The sequence below is a fragment of the Drosophila busckii genome, chromosome 2L, assembly GCF_011750605.1.
Source record: "Drosophila busckii strain San Diego stock center, stock number 13000-0081.31 chromosome 2L, ASM1175060v1, whole genome shotgun sequence".
In the NCBI taxonomy this organism is placed as follows: Eukaryota; Metazoa; Arthropoda; class Insecta; order Diptera; family Drosophilidae; genus Drosophila; species Drosophila busckii.
Window position 1 is genome coordinate 649,596 of NC_046604.1, and position 20,544 is coordinate 670,139.

At 41.5% G+C, this 20,544-nt stretch overlaps 2 protein-coding genes across 2 annotated transcripts in view; both read left to right on the plus strand.

Annotated features, from left to right (window-relative positions):
- The first annotated feature begins 3,396 nt into the window (after nucleotides 1–3,396).
- Nucleotides 3,397–4,208, plus strand: LOC108604133. Its single transcript, XM_017993443.1, has 3 exons — nucleotides 3,397–3,641; nucleotides 3,696–3,953; nucleotides 4,007–4,208. The coding sequence occupies exons 1-3, from the start codon at nucleotides 3,484–3,486 to the stop codon at nucleotides 4,029–4,031; spliced, it is 441 nt and encodes a 146-aa protein (XP_017848932.1). The 5' UTR covers nucleotides 3,397–3,483; the 3' UTR covers nucleotides 4,032–4,208.
- Nucleotides 4,209–7,518: 3,310 nt separating this feature from the next.
- Nucleotides 7,519–20,544, plus strand: part of LOC108594500 (kek3) — a 30,705-nt gene continuing 17,679 nt past the window's right edge. Inside the window, 1 exon segment of the mRNA XM_017979610.2 lies at nucleotides 7,519–7,770. The gene's annotated coding sequence lies outside the window, so the exon portion shown is untranslated.

Below are 20,544 nucleotides of genomic sequence, written 5' to 3' on the forward strand. Positions count from 1 at the left end.
CTGCAGCTGCTGCTGTTGAAAACAATTATGAATTGCCGAACTGCATTGAACTGTAATCGCTTGAAGTGCGTTTGCATTCGAGCTGAGCGCAAATTACAATTGTTGCTCTAGCTCTATAAACAATAAGCTCTTAAAGCGTTTGCATTTGCATTCGCCATTGTCGCGCTTAACGCTAAGCTGATTATAGTTGGGCCGGCCGGCTGGTAGAAGTCTCTTGGCATTATTTGCTTGTAGGCCAATTGGCAGGCGGCCAACGGCGCAGCAGTTTTGGCAGCAGCGTGGCAAATTAATTATGCGCAGCCTAAAGAAGAAAAGCTTCGCCGCAGTACAAAAGGCCAAGCAAAAGGCGCCAGCTGCCAAAACGTGGATTATGTTAAATTTAGCGAGCGACACAGACACTTGGCAAGAGCTCCTTACACACACAATAATTGAGCCATGTACCCAAGCAGTGCGCGGCGCACTCGGCCATTAATTGAGCCAAAGTCAGAGTTGGCTTGTCTGCGGCAATCGCTGGACGCGGACGCGGCCGCTGTCGCTGTCGCTGATACTGCCAAGTGGCAAGTGGCAGACGTAGATTTCTAGGTTTTGCTGTTTTTTCTGCTGTTGTGTTTGCCTCGTTTCATTTCGTTTGGTATGCCATAAATTTAATGCCATTTTTATTGTCATTTTCATGCTGAGCCGCCGCGTTGTTTGCTTAACATTTAATGTGCGCACATTTCTCTCTCAACAATTAAATACAATTTTCACGCGCTTTGGCCAACTGATAAATCATAGCCTCGTGTGCCTGCCAAATATTTATCAGGCTTAAAGCTGTCCCGTTACCTTGGCTCTGACGCAAAATTCATACGCCCCGTGGTACAATAAACAAAATATTTGCCTTTCATAATTCCAAACCCCTTGACTACGCATAAATACTTTACTCAATCCGACTTACGACACACAAATGCTGATGATTTATGCTGCCCAGATAGGCTCTCGCTCTAATTACACAATTATTATCGTAGTGCTATAAATTCTTGAGCGAATTCTTAGGGAATTCTCTAAGCTTCGACTGTTTTCTTTTGTGGCTGACCAAATGTTTGCATTAAATTTCGGCCAAGTGGCAACGTTTATGCTTGAAGCTTGTTGTTTCACTTGTTAGTTTGGCTCGCTCTCTATTTCCTCTTCATTTTGCTTTGGCTTTGGCTTTTTGCCTTTCGGTTTTTTGTTTTAGTTCTACAACAATTTCTTTGTTTGTTCTGCGCTTTCGCGTCGAGTTAATTTTGCATTTCCGCTCATTTAACTGCATTTTTTTGTGCCGACTCTCTCGCTTGCTCATGCAGTCTGTTTCATTATTATTGTTGTTGGCTCCAAGTGGCGTGAAGTTGTTTTTTTTTCTTTTTTTTTTTTTTGTTATTCGCAGCAAGTTCATTTGCTGCTGCAGCATATGAATGAAATGAAATGAATGTTTGTGAAGCAGGCCAAGCTCATGAAATTCCACTCAGCCAACAAGAAAAACAAAAACATGAAGCTGAATTCACTTAAAAATAAATTTATAAATGCATAGTTCATAAATAGTTTCGTTTATGCTGCAAATGAAAACATATATTTTGCCGTGGCGAGCATCAAAATTAAAGTAAAATGTACTTGACCGTTTACATCTGGAACGCAAAATTGTAAATCAAAGCTTAACGTATAATTATAGAATAAAAGTGAGTGTAATATTGGAAATCGATAGATCGCTAGACATCCTTATCTATTCTACTTTATTGAAAAGTCCTTCAACTTAACAACCAACTGAGCAAATTGAGATAACAGCAGTCTATAATTTTTTTGGGAAATTTTCTGTAACAGGTTCCAATTTCATATCCAATTTATAATTGATTTTTTTTTTCAAAATTATCTGCATATAATTTTCTTTTAAAACATTATATTATACTTCATATTTTGCTGACTAGCATATTCAAATATAAGATTCAATTTCTTTGAAATTCTTTTATGCCATTGCCAGCATAAATGCAAGTTTATGTTTATAGCCCGCCACGCTCGTAGATTTGATAATCTCTTCAAAATCTCAACTAACAACTTCAAAATCTCAAATAACAATTTTTTATGTGTCAACTGCATGGCTGGGGACGCTGCTGCTTCTTCTTCTCTAGATCTTTAGCTGCAGCTTTTGCTGTCTGGTATTTGCTTATAATAATTTTATGCCTATTTGGGCGCTTGGAACTCATAAATTTCACACCTACGCGGTAGAAAGCAAAAAGTTGAGCAAGCGCTGCGTGCCGGCAAAAAGTTTTGCCATTTGCACAGGATGCGCCAGGATATGCACACACACACATAAACACAAATGCAGACGGCGCTGCAACATAAAAATTATATGTCAAGCGCAAAATCTGAGGCATGCAGCGCTTTAAGTTGTATGCGTGCAGCTAAATGTGGCAGCTTCCGTTTGCAGCACTAAAACAGCCACACACTATCACCAAGCACACAGACACACACACACATTTTAATGTGCATTGCAAGATTCTAAGCATGACATTGCACTCAACTTTGCTTTCACCTTAGCTTGAGCTCTTTCTCTTTCTCACACTGTTGCGCTCTCTTTTGCTCGTACTGGCGCTCGCCACAAGCAAAACCAGCTGTTGACTTTTATTGTGGCTTGACATTAATTTGTTAAGTGCGCCACAAGCGCAACACGCCCAACCTGCCCCCGCCCACGGCCATCAGCCATCAGCCAGCAGCCATCAGCCAAGCTGCCCACTCGACTGTGAAATCTTTAAGGTGAGCAACTTGAGCTGTTTGCACAACTTAACACATGCAACTTCCGCTCGGCTACGCTCGCTCTCTGCCTCTCTTCGCTGCTGCCACAACGCGCGACCTAATTGCATTTCAAAGTGTTGCCCAAAAAATTGTAATAATTCATAATAGTAAAATAAAGAAAGAAATGCAGTTTGCAGTTTGCACAGTTTGCGGCTCAGAGTTCGCAGTTCACACAGTTGAGCGTCGCTTTTAATTATGCCCAATGCACTGTGAAAATGCTTAAAAATGCAAATTATGCGCTGCAAAATGCAACGCATGCAAAATTGTGGCACATAATTTATGCCACACGGCCCACACTTTCGCTCGCTCTTGCTCTTTCGCTCAGTGGCGTGTCTATTGCATTATGTTGTTGAACATTGGCAACGCTTGTTGTTGTGTCGATTGTTGATACTTGCCATATGATATGCACACGCACATGTTGCCACACGCTGTTGCACATGCAATATTTGTTTAATTAGCTCGTATTAATGTCGACGCAAGCAAACAAGGCGGCAACACTCATTATGAGCATTGGCTATTGTTCTAAGTAAAAGCGAATGAGTGAGCGAGTAAGCGAGCGTTAATTTTCATTTCATTAGCGCTTAGATTTGCTCTCATTTAATTGTTTGTGCCGCTGCCTAACGCGTCAACATTTTATTTTGCTTTTCATTAAACAACAAACTTATTTTCATTGCTAGCAACATGTCGTGTGGCCGCAAGACAAAGCTCTGGGAGCCGCAGGATGCGCCCGATATGCGCACCACCACGCAGCTAATGCTGGAGGAGGGCTCGCGCCCACAACGCACCAAATGCACCACCGAATACAAGCTGGTCAACTTCCAGAGCTTCAATATGGACGAGTAAGTTGGCAGCTCAAAAACTATTCTGCATCTCACTTTCGCTCTCTTCGCCAGTCCACGCTATGGCACTGTGCGGCTTGAGGACACCTTTGAGCCACCGCTACGCTCCAGCTACATGCGCGAGTTCTCGCAGCCGTATCCAAATCGCTGCAAGCCGCTGCAGCCCAAGGTGGATTCGCCCGACTTTATGTTCAATCGCATGCCCAAGAATGAGTTTGACAGCAAGACGGGGCTGGATTATAAATTCCTTGATGACCACATGCTGCATGTGCCGCAATCACGCAAGACTGTCAACTTTTTCAGGCAGCTTAGGTAAGTCAATTGCATTTTAATTGCAGCTCTTTACTTATTCACATTTGTTGCAGAAATCAAAGCTATATTGTTTATTAAACATAGCAGCGCAGCGTGAGCAAAAATTCCATTTAAAGCACACACACACACATGCATATATTATAAATTACGCTTATTGAGTTCACTTTAAATGTGTCAATTGCATTTCAATGGAAATCAATTAATTTTGCATAAATAAACTTGTTTGTCAGCTCCTGCAACGGCATGTCTCAGACTTAAATTTCAAAGGAAAAAGAACTGCAAACAAATTGCCATTAATAATGCAAAGGACTCTTTGTCCAGCTGCAGTACAGTGGACATATGTAGCCCAGCACCGATTGCCGCTCACTCAATAGCTGGCAATTTGCATAAATGTTGGCCATAAGGGGCAAGTAACTTCTCTCTCTCCCTCTCTCTCGCTCTCTCTCTCGACTAATGGCAAAGTATGACAGCTCTGATTTATTATGCAGCGTAATTAGTTTGGCCCGCTTAGCGTGCGGACTCTCTGGCTGCATTGATAGCCAACTTACTTCAATAACGATGACATGACTAGCCAAAGCTATGGCCAGCAACAACTCTGTCAGCAGAGTGGCCAAAACGTAGCAGAAAAAACAAAACACTCTTAGTCGCCGCTTGACAAGCGCATGAAAGTCAAAATGCATGTAACGAAGCCAAAGAGCAAAGAGCTGCAGCTCGAGGAAGCTGACAAACGGAAGTCGCCATTGTGGTTGACAACGAAGCAAGCAGGACGCAGGACGCAGGACATGCCAGTTAGCAGCAGATGGCAGTTCATCAATTAGACAGCAAAGTCAAGTCAAGCTGACAGTGAAATGGCTTTCAACTGTTTGCCTGCAGTTGTTAAAAGCAGCAGAGTTCAATAAATTATGAGCAATTTTGCAGTTAGATTTGGCGCTAGAAAAATAAGCATAAAATAAAGAGTTTATGTTTTCTTATAGCACTGAGCATTAGTTGCAGCTAATAAATAAGCGATAGGATATTTAAAAATAATTTAATGCTAAAAGTTGCTTGGAATTAATTTTCAACTATTTTAAGTAAGTGCATTCATAGAAAATTATTTTCAGCTTAATTTGGTAATGGAAATGTTTGAAAAATTCATGTAAAAAATAATTGTAAATTAATTTACAAACTCAAGTTAGTAAAGAAAGAATTAGTAAATTATTTTAAAATATTTGACTTGCCAAACTTGTTAGACAATAAAGTTAAAATACATAAATACGTTTTTTTATATTTGACTCAATTTAAAAACATTACAAGAAGTTTAAAAAATATAGCTCAAGGTTTTAATGGTATAAAAAACACTAAAGTAAATAATTAAAATACATTAAATTGATTCTCTTATATTTTCACACACTTGAGCAAGCTTTTTGGCATTTATGCCAAGTCATATCTGGCTAATCTAGCTGTATGCGTGTGTATGTGCGTGTTCGTGTGTGTCTGTGTGTGTGACAAGTGTTGCACGCTGTTCACGCTACGCACAACTGATAAGAGCTCGTTCATTCAACAAGCTTACACCAATGCGTGTGTGTTAACAATATTTGAAGAAACTCACCACACACCAACAAAAGCCGGCTATGAGTTCTCGAGTTCGCTCTCTCGACGCGTCTGCGTTACGCTCGCCGAGCGTCGAAACTCAACACAGACGAGTCTGGCGACTGGCTGCTCGTGCTGCTGATAAGAGCCTGACGCTCGTTGCTGAGCGCTCGTGCGCTCGCCTTCGCTGCTGGCCAAGCGAGGCAATTGGAAAAAGTTCAAATCAGTCAAGTCGGAAGCGTGGGCATGTTCGTTGTGCGGCAATTTCGTAGCGGGTCGCTTGGCCTGGCCAACACCAATTGGCAGTAATCAGCAGCCAGTCAATTGCCAAAACAAGCGATCGGGCTGTGTCTGTGTCTCTGTGTGTGTGTGTGTGTGTTTGTGTTTAGTGCTTGTGTTGTGTATGAAAACAAACGCGGCAAATCCAAAAATAAAACACAGTTTGTAAATTTTGCTAAAAGGCTGCAATCAGCTCAAAGTGTTAACTGCAACAACAACAACAAACACAACAGCAGCAACAGCCAGAGCAATAAAAGTAATGCCAACAATAATTGAGGGGCTACATATGTGTGTGTGTGTGTGTGTGTGGTTGTCTGGCATGTGTAATTAATTTTTTTTTGGGTTTCAAATTGGCCGCCATCAAGACCTTAAATCAATTTGATAAATTTGCATTGAGGCGCGCACACAACAAAAAGATAAAAATAAAATAAAACGACCCAACGCACGAACCTAATTTAATTTACAAATTACAAACTGATGAAGGTAGACAGTGGCAGCTAAAAGTATAGGTAGAAGCTCAACAAATTGATCAACAGTAATTTAAACAATTTGCAAGGATTTAAAAGCGTCCAATTAATGCCAAGCGACTAAAAGAGTTTGGCGTTAAATTTATTTTTAAATCTTTGAAATTATTTATAAACATATTTTGAGCTTTTACTTTTCGCTATTTGCTGCCATGTCCTTTTAATGTGGTGCAAAGAAATCTCGCATTTGCACTTTGAAGGCCGTTTCAGCAAAGGGGGTGGCAGCAACAACAATAAAAACAAGCAGTAGCATAATAATAATAATAAAATGAAGAAAACGTAGAAACAAAAATAAAAGTACACGCTGAAGAAAAATGACTGAAACGTGCCTCGTATGCAAATATTTGCAAAACGCAGACTAATAAGTGGGAAAACAGTCAACGGAGCGACAGCGGGGGTGAGACAAGGTGACAGCGACTAAGCCTGATAGTCGAGGCAGGAAACAGCGCCGTTTCCCCTTAGGACAAACTGGGTTGAGGGTTGAGGCGGAAGAAGCGGGGCGAGGGCGTCCTCGAGATAAAAATGCAGGCAGGAGGCTATAAGCGCGTGCCTAAATGAGTTGCAAGCACATCGTGCCTCATGCCCCATAAATCAGTCAGATATTCATGCTCAAGTGCGAATTTCATTCGAGGCCTAAATAGGCAGCAACAAATGCTTTGCATAAATTAAACAATAATTTTTCTTGAATTTATTTCAAACACACTAAGCTGACGGCACTTTAGCAAAATATTCGGCGCAATGACGAAAGCACAAAAAAATGAAATAGAAAATGTAACAAACATCATTGCATAATTCATTACATTACATTTTGGTGGGCGTCGTCGGGCGGGGGCGGGGGCGGGGGCGAGGTGCTCCGCTTGCCATTTTGTTTGGTCATAAATCTTTTGACATATGCGCTGGCTGGCTGGCTGGGGCCATAACGAGGGCTCGAGCAACGAGGCGAAAAAAATGCGTATTAAATTTTTATTGTCGACATTTTCAGTTAAACAAACAGCGCCCAACGACAACAACAATAAACAATTTGGGCAAATAAACAGTTGGCGCTGCGAGCGTTTTGTAATTGTCCTGCAACGAATTCTAAATTTTCCAATTTTAAATTCAAATTAAACTTGTGCGCTGACAAAGTGACAAAAACAATAAACACGACACGAAATGCTTCAAAACTAACTTGCAACATGCCTCTCTCTCTTTCTATCTCTCTCTCGCAGTGTTTCGCTAAACTGACAATAAAAACAATGCCCAGCATTAATATCAACAGCAAGCACTAACAAACAACAACAGTGGCTGCAATAATAAATGTACAAACGTTCACTCAACTAAGCCGAAAGTGCAACAGCAACAACAACAACAAAAACAACAGCAACAATAGCAAGTTTTACAATTGGCAACACTTTTACGACTTGCCAACGTAACTCTTTACAACGAAATTTTCATTATTGCACAAGGTAAGCTTCACATTTTATTTTGTTGCCCGTTCTTTGACAATTTTCTCTGCTGCCCTCTCTCTGCTTGGCCGTAGCGCAATTTTTCATCCGCTTTTGTCATTTGCTGCTGCTGCTGCTGCAAGTTGCTCGTTGCACTTTATTGGATTTCAAATTTAGATCATGGCCAAAAGCAGATAAACTTGTGTTGTGTGTGTGGAACAGACAACAAGTACAAAATAAATGCTACCAAGAGGCTAAAAGTTTAAGCTCATTCTCCACTAAAAGCTGCATGAATTCTTCATTTGGCCAACTTGGCAATCACATTTACTTTTGTTCAATAGAAATGGCAGCTGCAATAATTTTACTTCATTAACTATGTTGTCAAGCATTCGCTCACTCTCGAAAGTTAAATGCTGCGAGGCGGCGCTCCATCATCTTGGCCACATAATTAAGTGCGCCCCGCCACTCGTTGGTGGCTTTGTTGCCACTTTGGCAACAGCCATCAACTTTTGGGGGCACTTTGGCAGCGCTCTCGAACTGGCAGCGCATGTCCAATATACAAGCTCATATCATCTTTCAACTTAAGCATACAGCACACACACACATACGTACGTGTGTGTGTGTGTGTGTGTGTGTGTGTTTGCCAGGCACTTGTAAAAAAGCTGACAGCAGCCACCCACCGAAAAAAAAAAAAAAATAAGAAAAAAGTTATTCAAGTTACTATTCAAACGCTTTTCAGCAGCTGCCGCACCAAAATCCCTTTTTAATTTTTCATGCTACCCCAATGGTACTTCATTCACTCAAAGTCAGCGCAAACAAAAAAACAGCTAGTAGAGTGGGTGGGTAGCTGGGTGGGTGGGTGGTACACAATGCATATGCATATGTATATAGCTGAGGGTCCATGGAGCATATTTAACCCATTGCAAACACATTTGCATGCACTCAACTCAACTCGACACAACTCGCAATTTTGGATGAAGGGGGGTGGGTTGGGTTGGGTTGTGGTAGGTGTGACTTTTGGCCTGACGCCGTCCAGCTGCCATTTTTGCATTCTCTCAAATTCAAATTCAACTTCAAACTCTCTCATATGCTAAGCGTGAAAAATGACTTGAGCTGAACTCCGTCCGTCCGTCCATCCGTCCGTCCGTCTACCCCTTTGTCCAGCTATTTTTGCTGCTAAAATATTTGCACAGTAAATGGTTTTATTATTAACTGTGTAAACTTTTATTTTAGAGCCTCGAGCTGCTCACGAGCTGCTCGGCGCTGCCAATTTGCCCGCAATTTTCATAAAATGTTTTAACAAAGTTATGAAAACATTTGCCAAGTCGCTGGCCAGCGGTCAACGCTCAAGCGGTGCAACGCGGCGTATGCACAATAAAAATGCCCCTTATTTTTTTTCGTACTTGTTAAAGCAGCGCCATAAATTGCTGACGTTGATTAACTGTAATCAATTAAAGCTGCTGCACGCTTTTAATTAAAAATTTCAACTCAAGTTAACTCTTTTCTTTTAATTATTACTTTATTATTTTGCTTTTATTTACGCTACCGAGGCGACACATAAATTAAGCGCAAATTTTAAAGCTTGCAGCTCATTAAAATGATTTTATTGCCACGCTCTCTCACCCACATTGTGGCTAGCTGGGGCGATGGAGGCGATGGGAGCTGCTCCAGCTTGCGAGGCAACTTCCATTTCGTTACACATTTAAATACACACACACACAAACACTCACACGCACACATAGTTTGAATGCGCGACGCTGCGGGTGTCGATTTCATTGCGCGCTTTGAAGTTGCGGCAATGGCAAACTGTCGAGCTGCGCGCTCTGGCAGACAATTGAAATCGATGGCAGGCAAAAGACTGAGAGGCACACAATATGTTATACAAATTTCTGAAAAGCCAAAAGCCATTCAACTCAATTTGGCAACATTGCTTCTTCTATAAATTGCAAGCCACTAATTTTCGTTTCAAATTGGGCAGCAGCTGCTGCTGCTGCTGCTGAAACTGTTGACAATTTAAATAGGCACAAAAATATATTTGTAATTTAGTTGATAATATGCGTTTGCTTAATTAAATTAATTGCGCGTTGACCTAAACAAATCAACAAATTTGCGTATACGTAATATGCGTAATTTAACTGACAGCTCAAGATTGCAGCATAATGCGCTTTTAACAGCATTTAGCTTTGACCTCGACAAATCCATTAGCACTCGATGCTTTCGTTTTTGGGCAGCCTGCAATTTTAATTAACCTTTTTATCGCCGCCACGCCCCCCTGCGCTTTTCACTTATAACACGCTACGTGTCTCAGTTGTGCAATTTCTTTTTAATGCCAGCGCGCAGCCGCTACAGCTAACGAGGCATATGGAAAGCCCATTAAAACATCATTCATGCCTGGACAGACTGACCGAGCGAGCAAGCGAGCTGCAGAGCCAATTCCCTATTTGACAGTTAATTTTACAGCGTCAACTGATGTTGGCAGCGCACGAAAATAAATAACAGCTGCATTAAAAACTGCCTAAAAAGAATTTAAAATATAAATTTGGCAGTCAACAGAGACAGAGAGAGAGAGAGAGAGAAGAGAAACTTTTGCTGCATTTAATTGTTTGGAGTGCAAAAAGTGCAGCCAGAGCAATGCTAATTTATTGTTGCTGCCACTCGACTGCAGCAGCAGCAGCAGTTGCAACAGCAAGGACAACAGTAAAAACTACTAGCAACAACAATAACAATGGCGACAACTGTAACAATCAAAAGTAAATATAAATAAAAAGCCAGCAAAGCTGTTGAGCCTGGACAGACAGACAGACAGACTGACTGACTGACTGAGAGCTGAGGGTAGGCAGGTAGACAAGAAGGACAGACAGGCTACTTATTGCATGTCCTGTTGGCAACAAACACACACACGCACACAAAGTGAGAGGCAGACAGACATGTCGTGTGTGTATGTGTGTGTGTGGCAACAACTGTCTGTGAGTTGCGAGTGCACACACATAATCTAAGGCTCATCATCATCTCTGCTGAGTAAGAAAAAGTGCGAGTGGCACACAGACTGACTTAAGCAGCCACCCACAACTTGTTCTTCTTCTTCTTGCACTCATACTACGAAGCAGCGCAAAAAAGAAAACAATGCAATTCTTCTGCACATTTTGCCAGCTCGCTCGTTTGTAAGCAAACGTCCTTTAGCACAAATTTTCTATGTTTTGCCATCATAAAAAGCACAACATGCTGCATGCCTGACAGCCTTACCCCCCCCCCCCCCCCCCCACACACATACACCTCCCTTAGCATCTTCAGCTACATAGTTGTTTAGGTAAATATGAATACGTGCAAGTCTCAAGTCTGCAAATGCGTTTCCGCATTAATGCATTTTGTTTTTGTTTGATATCCAAATGGATATAGCTTGTCATATGCATACGGCCAACCAACCAACCAACCAGCCAGCCAGCCACCCACCACCCACTCACACAACAGACAGTTGATCTTACTCGTTTGCGTTTGTGAGTTATGAAGCAGCTTTGCTGCTCTAGTAATTGCCAGCTTGCGTGACATTGTGCTATGAACTTTAAATAGGATTGAGTAAGATTGAGCGACGTATAAAAATATTTCTTTTAGCATAATTTGACAGCAAATCTCATCTGTTATTATTATCTAGCTTAGCACACACACACACATTCATAGAAAATCTCTGTGTGCTGCTTATTTAATTAGGGCTTCCATAATCTAGACACATGCTTTAATTAGTGCCAAAAAGAATTATCACAACTTGTCCCACAGGACCAAGATAATGTCTTTATCTCGCTCGCTCACACACTCTCTCTCTCTCTCTCTCTCTCTCTCTAGCTGTGAACCTGACTGACTGGCTGTGCCTAAATTTAGTTGCTAGCTCGACTAGTTAATTCAACTCTGTGTGTGCGTGTTTCTGTGTCAACTGCTTCTGCCTGTTTTTGCTTTTGGTCCAAGTTTGTGTCGCGTTCGTCATTTTGCATATCTTAACGCATCTTGACTAATGCATGTGTCTCTCTGTCTCTCTCGCACACACATTCATTTGGCTTCGGCTGTGGTTGCCGCCTGCCTTCCAATTAAGCAAAAATATAAAACGCTGTCAAGGACAAATGTGCATTTTAATTAAATTTTTAGCCCAAGCACGTGCCTTTCTCCTAGCCACAGCGCTTCTCTACCTCTCTCTCTCTCTCTCTCTCTCTCTCTCTCTCTCTCTCTCTGTGCTGCGTTTGTCTGCTCAAGCCACTTTTGATTTAAAAGGCGCATTCGTTTCGCCTGCAACGGCATATCAAGTATACGCACTGCATTCCTCTACGCTCGCTGTCATAAATCACTTGAGTTTCGTAGATCTCAGGGTACGGGGGCGTGCTCATAACTGTAACTGTGCAAAATGCTACAGCAACGTGCAAACTGCTCTTGTCCAAAAACCAAAAGGAGAGAGAGAGTGAGAGCCACATTCCAACTCTGTGCGTGTTTGCTGTGCTAGCGATAAAGCGTGCCAAGTAAAAGATACATATTAATTGTAGCTATGCACAAGCAGCAGCAGCAGCAGCAACAACAACTGCGAACAGCAGCAGCAACATCTTGTGCGTTTTTGTGTGTTGAAATGCTAAACAGCAAAACTTGTGCTGTTGTCATTTTGTCTTTTATTTTTTGTTGTCTGCCTTGTCGCTAACAAATGGTCAGAGAGCTCCTAAGTCCGCAACGAAACATGCCATGGACGCAACCGACAAACCAAACCAAACCAAACTCAACCAAACCGTAGAGCTCAGCTTAACTAACAAGCGCGTTGGGAGTGCAAAGCGAGCTGCTGCTGAGAGTGAATCTCACAGCTCTTACACAGACTGGGAGACAGACAGCCAGACACACAGTGACGTCGCCAAGGGGTTTGGCCATAGACACAAAACAAAGATTTAATTAAGTGGCTTGTTGTCCAGCTCAGCAACGAATGCAAATTGTCTTGTAACTCGAATGTAAAGAATGCACTAATTTGTTTAAGCTCTTGATTACAAATGTAATAAGATAAATTATTATTCAATTAATATTTGTGAAGCGTTCAAAGTCAAAGTCAAATTTATTTACACCAGACGTGTTGCGTGTTAAGCTTAACTTTAAACATTTTGTTTTGTAACTTAGACGGCAATGCTCAGATTTAAATGGAACCAACAATTGTTGTAAACCTTTAGTAAGAAATGTTATAACTAACAAAGCTTGAGCTTGCTAAGTTTGTAAGTTAAATTGATTTCATGTTAACAAAATAAGTTGCAAGGCTTAACAAAAATAAAATCAATTGCAAAGCGCCTTTGAAGGGATAATGAAATTTCTTGATTTCTGAGCTTTTAATGATTTGAAAATATCAAATAAATTTAGTTGGAATTTCTGTATTACGTTTACTGACTTTCTATATAGTAACCAATTACTAACGTCTCCTTTGCTCTGGCTACGCATTGAGCACTCAGCAGCTTATCAAAATTGGCCAGCAGCTATTTGCTTTCAATCTGACATTGACACTTGTCATCTCGACTGCAAGTCAGAGTCGTCCCCCGTTGCTTCATTGCAGGCACTGCCTCTGGCAGTTTGTGCTGCTGCTGCTGCTTGCTCGCTGCTGATGCTGATGCTGGTTGCAGTGTTGTCTTCTTGAATTATACCACGACGTACTTAATCATTTGCGTTTTCTTTGCCGCATCCGCAAAAGTTTTTGCATGCCAACGATTTTCAATGTTTGCCTTGCTGAGTTTTTGGGCATTTTGTAGCGGCGTTAAAGACCGCAAAGAGCAAGTTGCTTTAGTTGTTGTTGTTGCTGTGCGTGTCCTTGTCAAAAGTAAGCAACTGTCGCCGCAGTTAACAATATCAGCTGCTCACTCTGCCAGCCCAGCGTCTCTCGCTTGCTGTCTGGGGCTGGCTGTGGGTCAACATTTCACAGCGAACCGCAGAACGAGCCACTTGAGAAAACTTTTGGCTGGCTGGCGATGAATTTAACTAAGAACTAAGAGCTCTTGGCGCTTGGCGTTTGGCGACAATATCACCCAGCCAGCTGCCACGCCCACGCCAGACCAAAGAGTGAGTGAGTCAATAGAACATGGAAAATGGAGCAGCTACTTCAATGGAGCAACCTACCGCAACAAGCGAAGCTTGCTTGAGTTGTTGTGTGTGTGTGTGTGTGTGTGTGTGTGTGTTGTTATTTGTTGGGCATGCGGGTCGTATGATTAATATTAAAGTTGCCCGAGAGTGAAAATTAAGCTGGGCACGACGGCAGGCAGCATAAGTTTGCCAAGCACGCACGCAGACACGCAAGCAACTTGCCCGCAGGCCAAGAGGGTGGTGGGTGGTGGGTGGTTGTTTGGTGGATGGTGGTTGGACTTGAAGTTTGGTTTCGGTCGAAAGACAGAACGGTCGGACGGCTTTGGCCAACGTTTAAATCAGATAAACATTGTGTAGTTGTTGCTGGTATGTGCGCGTGTTTTCTTATTCTCTTTTTGTGTTTCTTGGGGGTTGGGGGGTGTAAGTGTAACATTTGCTGGTGTTATAAAGCTGCAGGCGGCAACTTAATTTCTTTCATTCGTTGCGTTGCGTTGCGTTACGTTGCGTTACGTTTTGGTTTAGCTGCTTACACATTGTTTACGCGAACTCAAATAAACAAGACATTGGGTCTGCTAAAAATAAGCGAGCAACTTGTTACAATCCCTGACAGTCACTTCACGTTCAACGACCGACACACGAAAACGAAATGTGCAATGTGGCGTATGAGTGATTTCTTTCACGTTAAAAACCTGCGTGCGTAGGCTCAAGTACCTTATTGTGTGTGTGTGTGAGTGCGTTGCTTATTCGTAAGTATAAAAATTAATTTTGCTTCTTTAATGCTGCGTAGCTGTTTAAATATTAGCGCTTGATTGAGCGCTTCACTCGCTCGAAGACAAAAGCCCAAATGCGATTTGCGTATGCACTCAGTTGATTTTATTGCGCACTCAATCATTCACTCGCAATGCCAGGCAAACAACTTGATTGCATTGCAATGCCGAAAAGTTTTTGCTAAAACTAAAAATCTCCAATTGGCGTTAAAATGACGAAACAGATTTGAAACTTTACAAAAAACTGTTGCCTACTTATGAGCGCAATATATATCAGCACGTCGTATGGCAGAACATTCAACAATTTCCACTCAGTGCGCTCACTCAATTGCCAGCCATATTTCAATTTTTATTTTATTATCGCCATACACGAGGCTGAGTCAGCCTGAGTGCTCGGATATTGTATTAAAGGCTACGGCAAATCCCCAACAATCGCCTGGTCAGTAGCCATTGTTAGCAGTCGGCCCCCCTGCCCCCCAAAAGCCGAAATAAGCTGAGAGAGAAAAGGAAAAAGTTATTGATAGTTATGGCACGCCCACATGCAGCTGCCCCCAACGCCCCAAACGCCCGCGCACGTTCGCAGAGCCAACATTTTGATTTGATTCGCTATCTCACTCGCTCTCACTCTCTCGCTTGCTCTCTGGGTCTGACTGGCTTTTGTCTCTGCATGCAATACAAGAACTTTGCATAATTTATTAGGAATATTTAATAAAAAATACCACAAGGCAAACATTGAGTGCGGCTGACTGATGATGGGGGCGGAGTGTGGGCCATGGCCGTAGCTTGGCCGCTTGCCATTCCAAATGGCAGCCGCTTGGCAAACTTTACGCTTCGTTAGCTGCTGTTCGCTGTTTTCCCAGTTTTTCCCACTTTCTGTTGCCTCACACTCCTGCCCACGGATTCGCTTTTGTGCTTGGCCTGTGCAGCAAAATGCGTTCAGCTACATTTATGCTTTGTTTTTTTACACACACACACTCAGGCACACATACACTCAACTTACTTGCATTTGCAATGTAGATTCATTTTTGTGAATTTATGGCGGAAAAACTCACACGACGTGTTTGAGCACAAGAGACAGAGACAAAGCGAAACAGAGAGAGAGCCATGCGCTAGATACTCTATCCATGTGGCTATATGTGTGTGTGTGTGTGTGTGTGTGTGAACTTGTGGCGCAACATTTGGCGCTGTACGTGATTAGGAACACAGCTGGACACCAAAGCCAAAAACTAAAATTTAAAATGTACAAATGTTACAAAATATATTATAGCACATTCTATGGAATATTCATAAATTATTTTATTATTTAACTAGTGCTACAAAAGCTATATATGAGTCGCACTTCCGCTGCAATTTATACAAATCTGTTATGCTCGTAGCTTGGAGCACACAGCTGCTTTTTTTCTATTATTTCTATTTATATTTTAATTTTTATCTTACATAAAATTATATTCAAAATAACTTTTTTGTTACTTCACTTTTTATATTTAATTATTACTTAACTTTTATTATTGCACTACAAATTTGCTGTATTCAATTTAAGGGTATTTGCAATACAATTGCGCGCTTATGCTAAAAGGTGCAACTGTGTGTGTTAGCCTTTTAACATAAATCATCGACACACACACACACACACACACACACACGGACGCATACATGAAGCTTGAATGCTTTCGCATTGATTTGATTTGAAATAGTTGAAGCATAAACTGACAGCTGAAATATCGTTTTACATGCGAAACGAAACGAACGATGTGCGCGCTGCCAAACTAGCGACAACGTTGCGTCTGATTAGTCAGCCACGCCCCACATCCACTCGAACGCCCACTCACTCACTCAGTCACTCACTGACGCTTTAGGCACTGACATCATTGCACTTTTGTTCGCAATATGAACTTGACATTTTGAGCGCATTGCGTGCTGTTGATTTGATTTTTGGCCATGCAAATCAATTTGTTGCCAAATCTCTTGCCACATGCCACACTAGCTGCAGCCTTATCCGCTTTAGTGGCCAAGTTGCTCAGCAGCTATTTTAATTTAAATTCGCACAGCGCCTGGGCTGCTGCCCGCTGGCAGCTTAAGTATCCGTATCCACAGGCACCTGACTCGACTCACTTGCGACGCATTCATTAACCTTCCAGCTCTCGGGTTAAGCTGGTTGTGGTTGGTTGCCAAGGCAACAAAAGCAGCAGCAGCAGGAGCAGCAGCAGCTTTTATACTTTTGCGTATTTAAGTTTTACTCTAATCTTGCTCCAGTTGATGCCATTTTAAATGCCTGCAAATAATAAGCAAAAGAACAACAACAGCAACAACAACAGCAGAAGATTTGGTTGCTTTACTTTCGGCCTATTTTCGTGGGCAGTGAGTGTAAATGGGCTGGCTGCTTATCTGGACGGGCTGTAGCCCTTTTGGACGCCTCTCTACTTGGCAGCTGCTTAGTTTTACAAATTGGACGAGCAACAACCAAACGCAAACGCAAAAAATTGCTACAAGCAAAAAAAACTTGCTTGAAATTCTAATCTTTTACTTTACGCTTGAATAGATCACACACACACACAAGTGCACGCTGCTCTGCGTGTGTGCGTGTGTGTGTGGTGTGAGTGCTTTTGGGTTAGACTCTTTTTAGCCATTTGATTTTTACATGGAAAGCCATAGGCATATAAAATATAAACAGCAACGAAAAAAAAGGCCAAACCGAAACCTAAAGCGTACACACACACGCATGCACGTAGCTGTGTCTGTGTGTGCTCGGACACGTGTAAGGCACGAAAATATTTTTGCAAGTCAATATATCAAAAAAATATTTGGCGCGTTTGCTGAATGCAAAGATGAATGAACAGCGGCTAAAAATTTAGTGTAGCGCTGTTAGAGTTGGTAGTGGGGGGTGGGGGGTGGGGGTGCCACACAAACAAACACGCAAACAAAAACAAAAGCAACTCGTAAACAAACACACAAAAAAGCAATAAAGTCTGCAAAGATTCTGGCCGAAAACATTTATTTAATATTAAAGTGCAGCAGTTCTTATAAAATATTTAGACGCAGTTTAATTTTACATATAAAAGTGTAAGCTTTGTTGCATATTTTTAAATATATTTATATATTTAAATATATTTTTAAATGCTAGCGTCAGTTGCCTTTAAGTTCGCCTGATCAAAACGTAACAAAATTGAAACTTTCCTCTCTCTCTCTCTCTCACTCTGTTGCTCGCTTTAGCTCTTGCTCTGTTCGTTTGCTTGGCTTACAAAGCCACAGCTTGTTTTGCTCACGACATTTTGTTTAAAACAAACGAATTTGCTGCACAGAGCAGCGCAGCGCAACAAACTAAAAAACATTAATCAAATGCTGATGTCCGGTCTGGCGATTGCAACGACTGAAAATGTTGGGATAGGGTTTGTGGCCAGGCGGTTAGTTGGGTCAGTTCGGTTGCTACCTCGAACATGACGTTGCAGTTTTCAAACAAAGGTCAAAGGTAAGCGTAAGCGCCACAGCTGCCAGGAAAATTGGGCCAAACCAATGCAAGCTTTTGCCATTTAATTTGACCTTTCTATATATAAAAAATACGGCTACGGCTTGATTTGCTAGCTGCGAAATTATTGATGAATTGACAGACTGTATAATGAATAATTCTGCATGAAATTGCGCAGCTTAATATTTAAATCGTAGCTTAAATTAATAAGCAGTTAAAGCTTTAATAGCATTTGCGCTGCACAATGTTATGCGTATTATTATTAACATTTTTTTTACAGTGTATAAGCTTTTTAATAGTTTATCATATACACGGGCGTAGCATTTTATGCTGTGCTTGTTTAATCAGCTTGTTTGAATTGCATTTCTCCCCAATGTGCATTGGCATGCATATTTAAAAAGATTTACACACACACAGAGACACGCATACACACACAGCAATGGGCTTTGCTTGTATCTGTGTGTGAGTGACACGTGTAATGCCAAAATTGTCCTTGACTTTGCGTACGTGCAATGCCCTCGCAGCACCCCTCACGAGTTTGTTTAATTGCTCACACACACACACACTAGCACACACATACACACGCAAATTTACACTCATGGGGGAATGTTCTAATGAATGCAAATGAATGGCAGTTACAGCAGCAAAAACAACAAACGCAACTACTAAAAATATTTATTATGCGCAAAAAGAGAAAAATTAAATTTTATAGCACACACAGTGTCACACATACATGTGTGTGGGGCGTAAAATAACTGCATTTACTCGTTAACACAAATATGCCTATTTACATGTGTGGGTGTGTGTGTGTAAATTTTCACTCTGTGCTTTGTTTGCTTGCAGATTTTATTTAAATATTTAATTAAAATTTCGAGCGCGGATTGATTCAGACAATTAAAAATGGCACGCGCGACCATAAACGAGCATAGTTAACAGCAAAGCGTTGTGGATGGGCGTAGAATAACTGTAAATCGAGGCTTGAATGGGAGTTAAACACACACACACACACACACACAGGTGTTTTTTTTGGATTTATCTATTTGATTATTTCAATTTCTGCTTATGAAAAACAAATTGAAACAAAATTTGTCACTACTGCGCTGCTGTTTACAATTAAAACAAGCTGTGCCTATGTATTGGTGTGTGTGTGTGTGTGTGTTGTGTTCTTGCCAAAAATGTTTAGATTTGCCTGCGTTTGCATTGTGGGCATGCCACAACCACAACAACAACAAAACACCTTGCGGCTCATATGCATATGTATATACTATATGTGTGTGTGTGTGTGTGTGTGTGTGTGCTTGTGTATGTGTGCGCAGCTTAGACTCTGTTTGCATATGTTGCAAACAGCGAAGAGCGCATGGGAAAGGCAAAAGTCGCTTTTGTTTTTATTTACATTGTTCGTTTGCTGTTTCTGGTTGCCTGGGCAGAGCGCCGCTGCTGCTGCTGCTGATTCTTCTTCTTCTTCTAGGCATGTTTACAGTACGGCTTTTATCCGCACAAATTGTTGATGCTTTACAATGGCTTTTATTCGAACAAATCTTTCAATTCCCTGCCAATCGACTACTGTTCATAATTCTTTACATAATTATTCAATTAAATATTTAAAGCGATTACGTTCAAAGCCCGAAAGTTCAATAACATGTATACAATATTGTTATATAAAGTAAATCGATATAATGTGCTAGTGCCTTGGGAAATTAAAGTCAGTTTAAACTTAAACAGAAGTGTCTTTATGCTTATTATAAAAATTCATTTACAAAATGTTAACCTCATTGTTTATTCGCATTTAAGCCCAATTCACTTAGCTCTTAAGCATAGTGAGAGCATTGGGCAAGTCGTTAAACGCTTGTGTATTGAAATCTATTAGGCGTAGCTCATTCAATAAGCTGACAGCACCCCAGAGCCTAAGTGGGCAACTCTTTATACTCTCACTCCTGCCCAGCTTAATGGACAAACAATGCGCTCGCCTTATTTCATGGCCAAAGAAAAAGCACTTAACGCCCGCTCGAGCTGCATAATGGGATATGCACACACACACACACACACACACACACACCACACAGCAGGCACAACACTCTCGCCTTAATGCTGCTGTGGTTGGTAAAAGGCAAAAATGCATACAAATGCATTTCATTTCATTTGTGGGCTGCAGCAGACGCTGCTAATGCTCGGAAATATATGGCGGCTGTGACTTGGGCTTGGGTTAGAGCAGAGCTTGGCGCTTGGAATTGGTTTAGAGCCAGCAGATTGGTTTAGCTCTTAGCTGCATATAAACGTTGCCCAAATTTAAAGCTCTTCAGTGCTCTTGGTGTTCACAAATTGAACCTTATGTGTGCTAAAGCAGCAGCTGCGTTTATACGCTTGACCTTTGACGTGCCCGCCCTGACCAACAGAGCAGCCGAAAGTGGAGCAAAGTGTTCGTTGGCTGCTGCTGCTGCTTTTAACTTTTGGCGAGTTGTCTTTGCACATTTTTGATCCACTGACCCG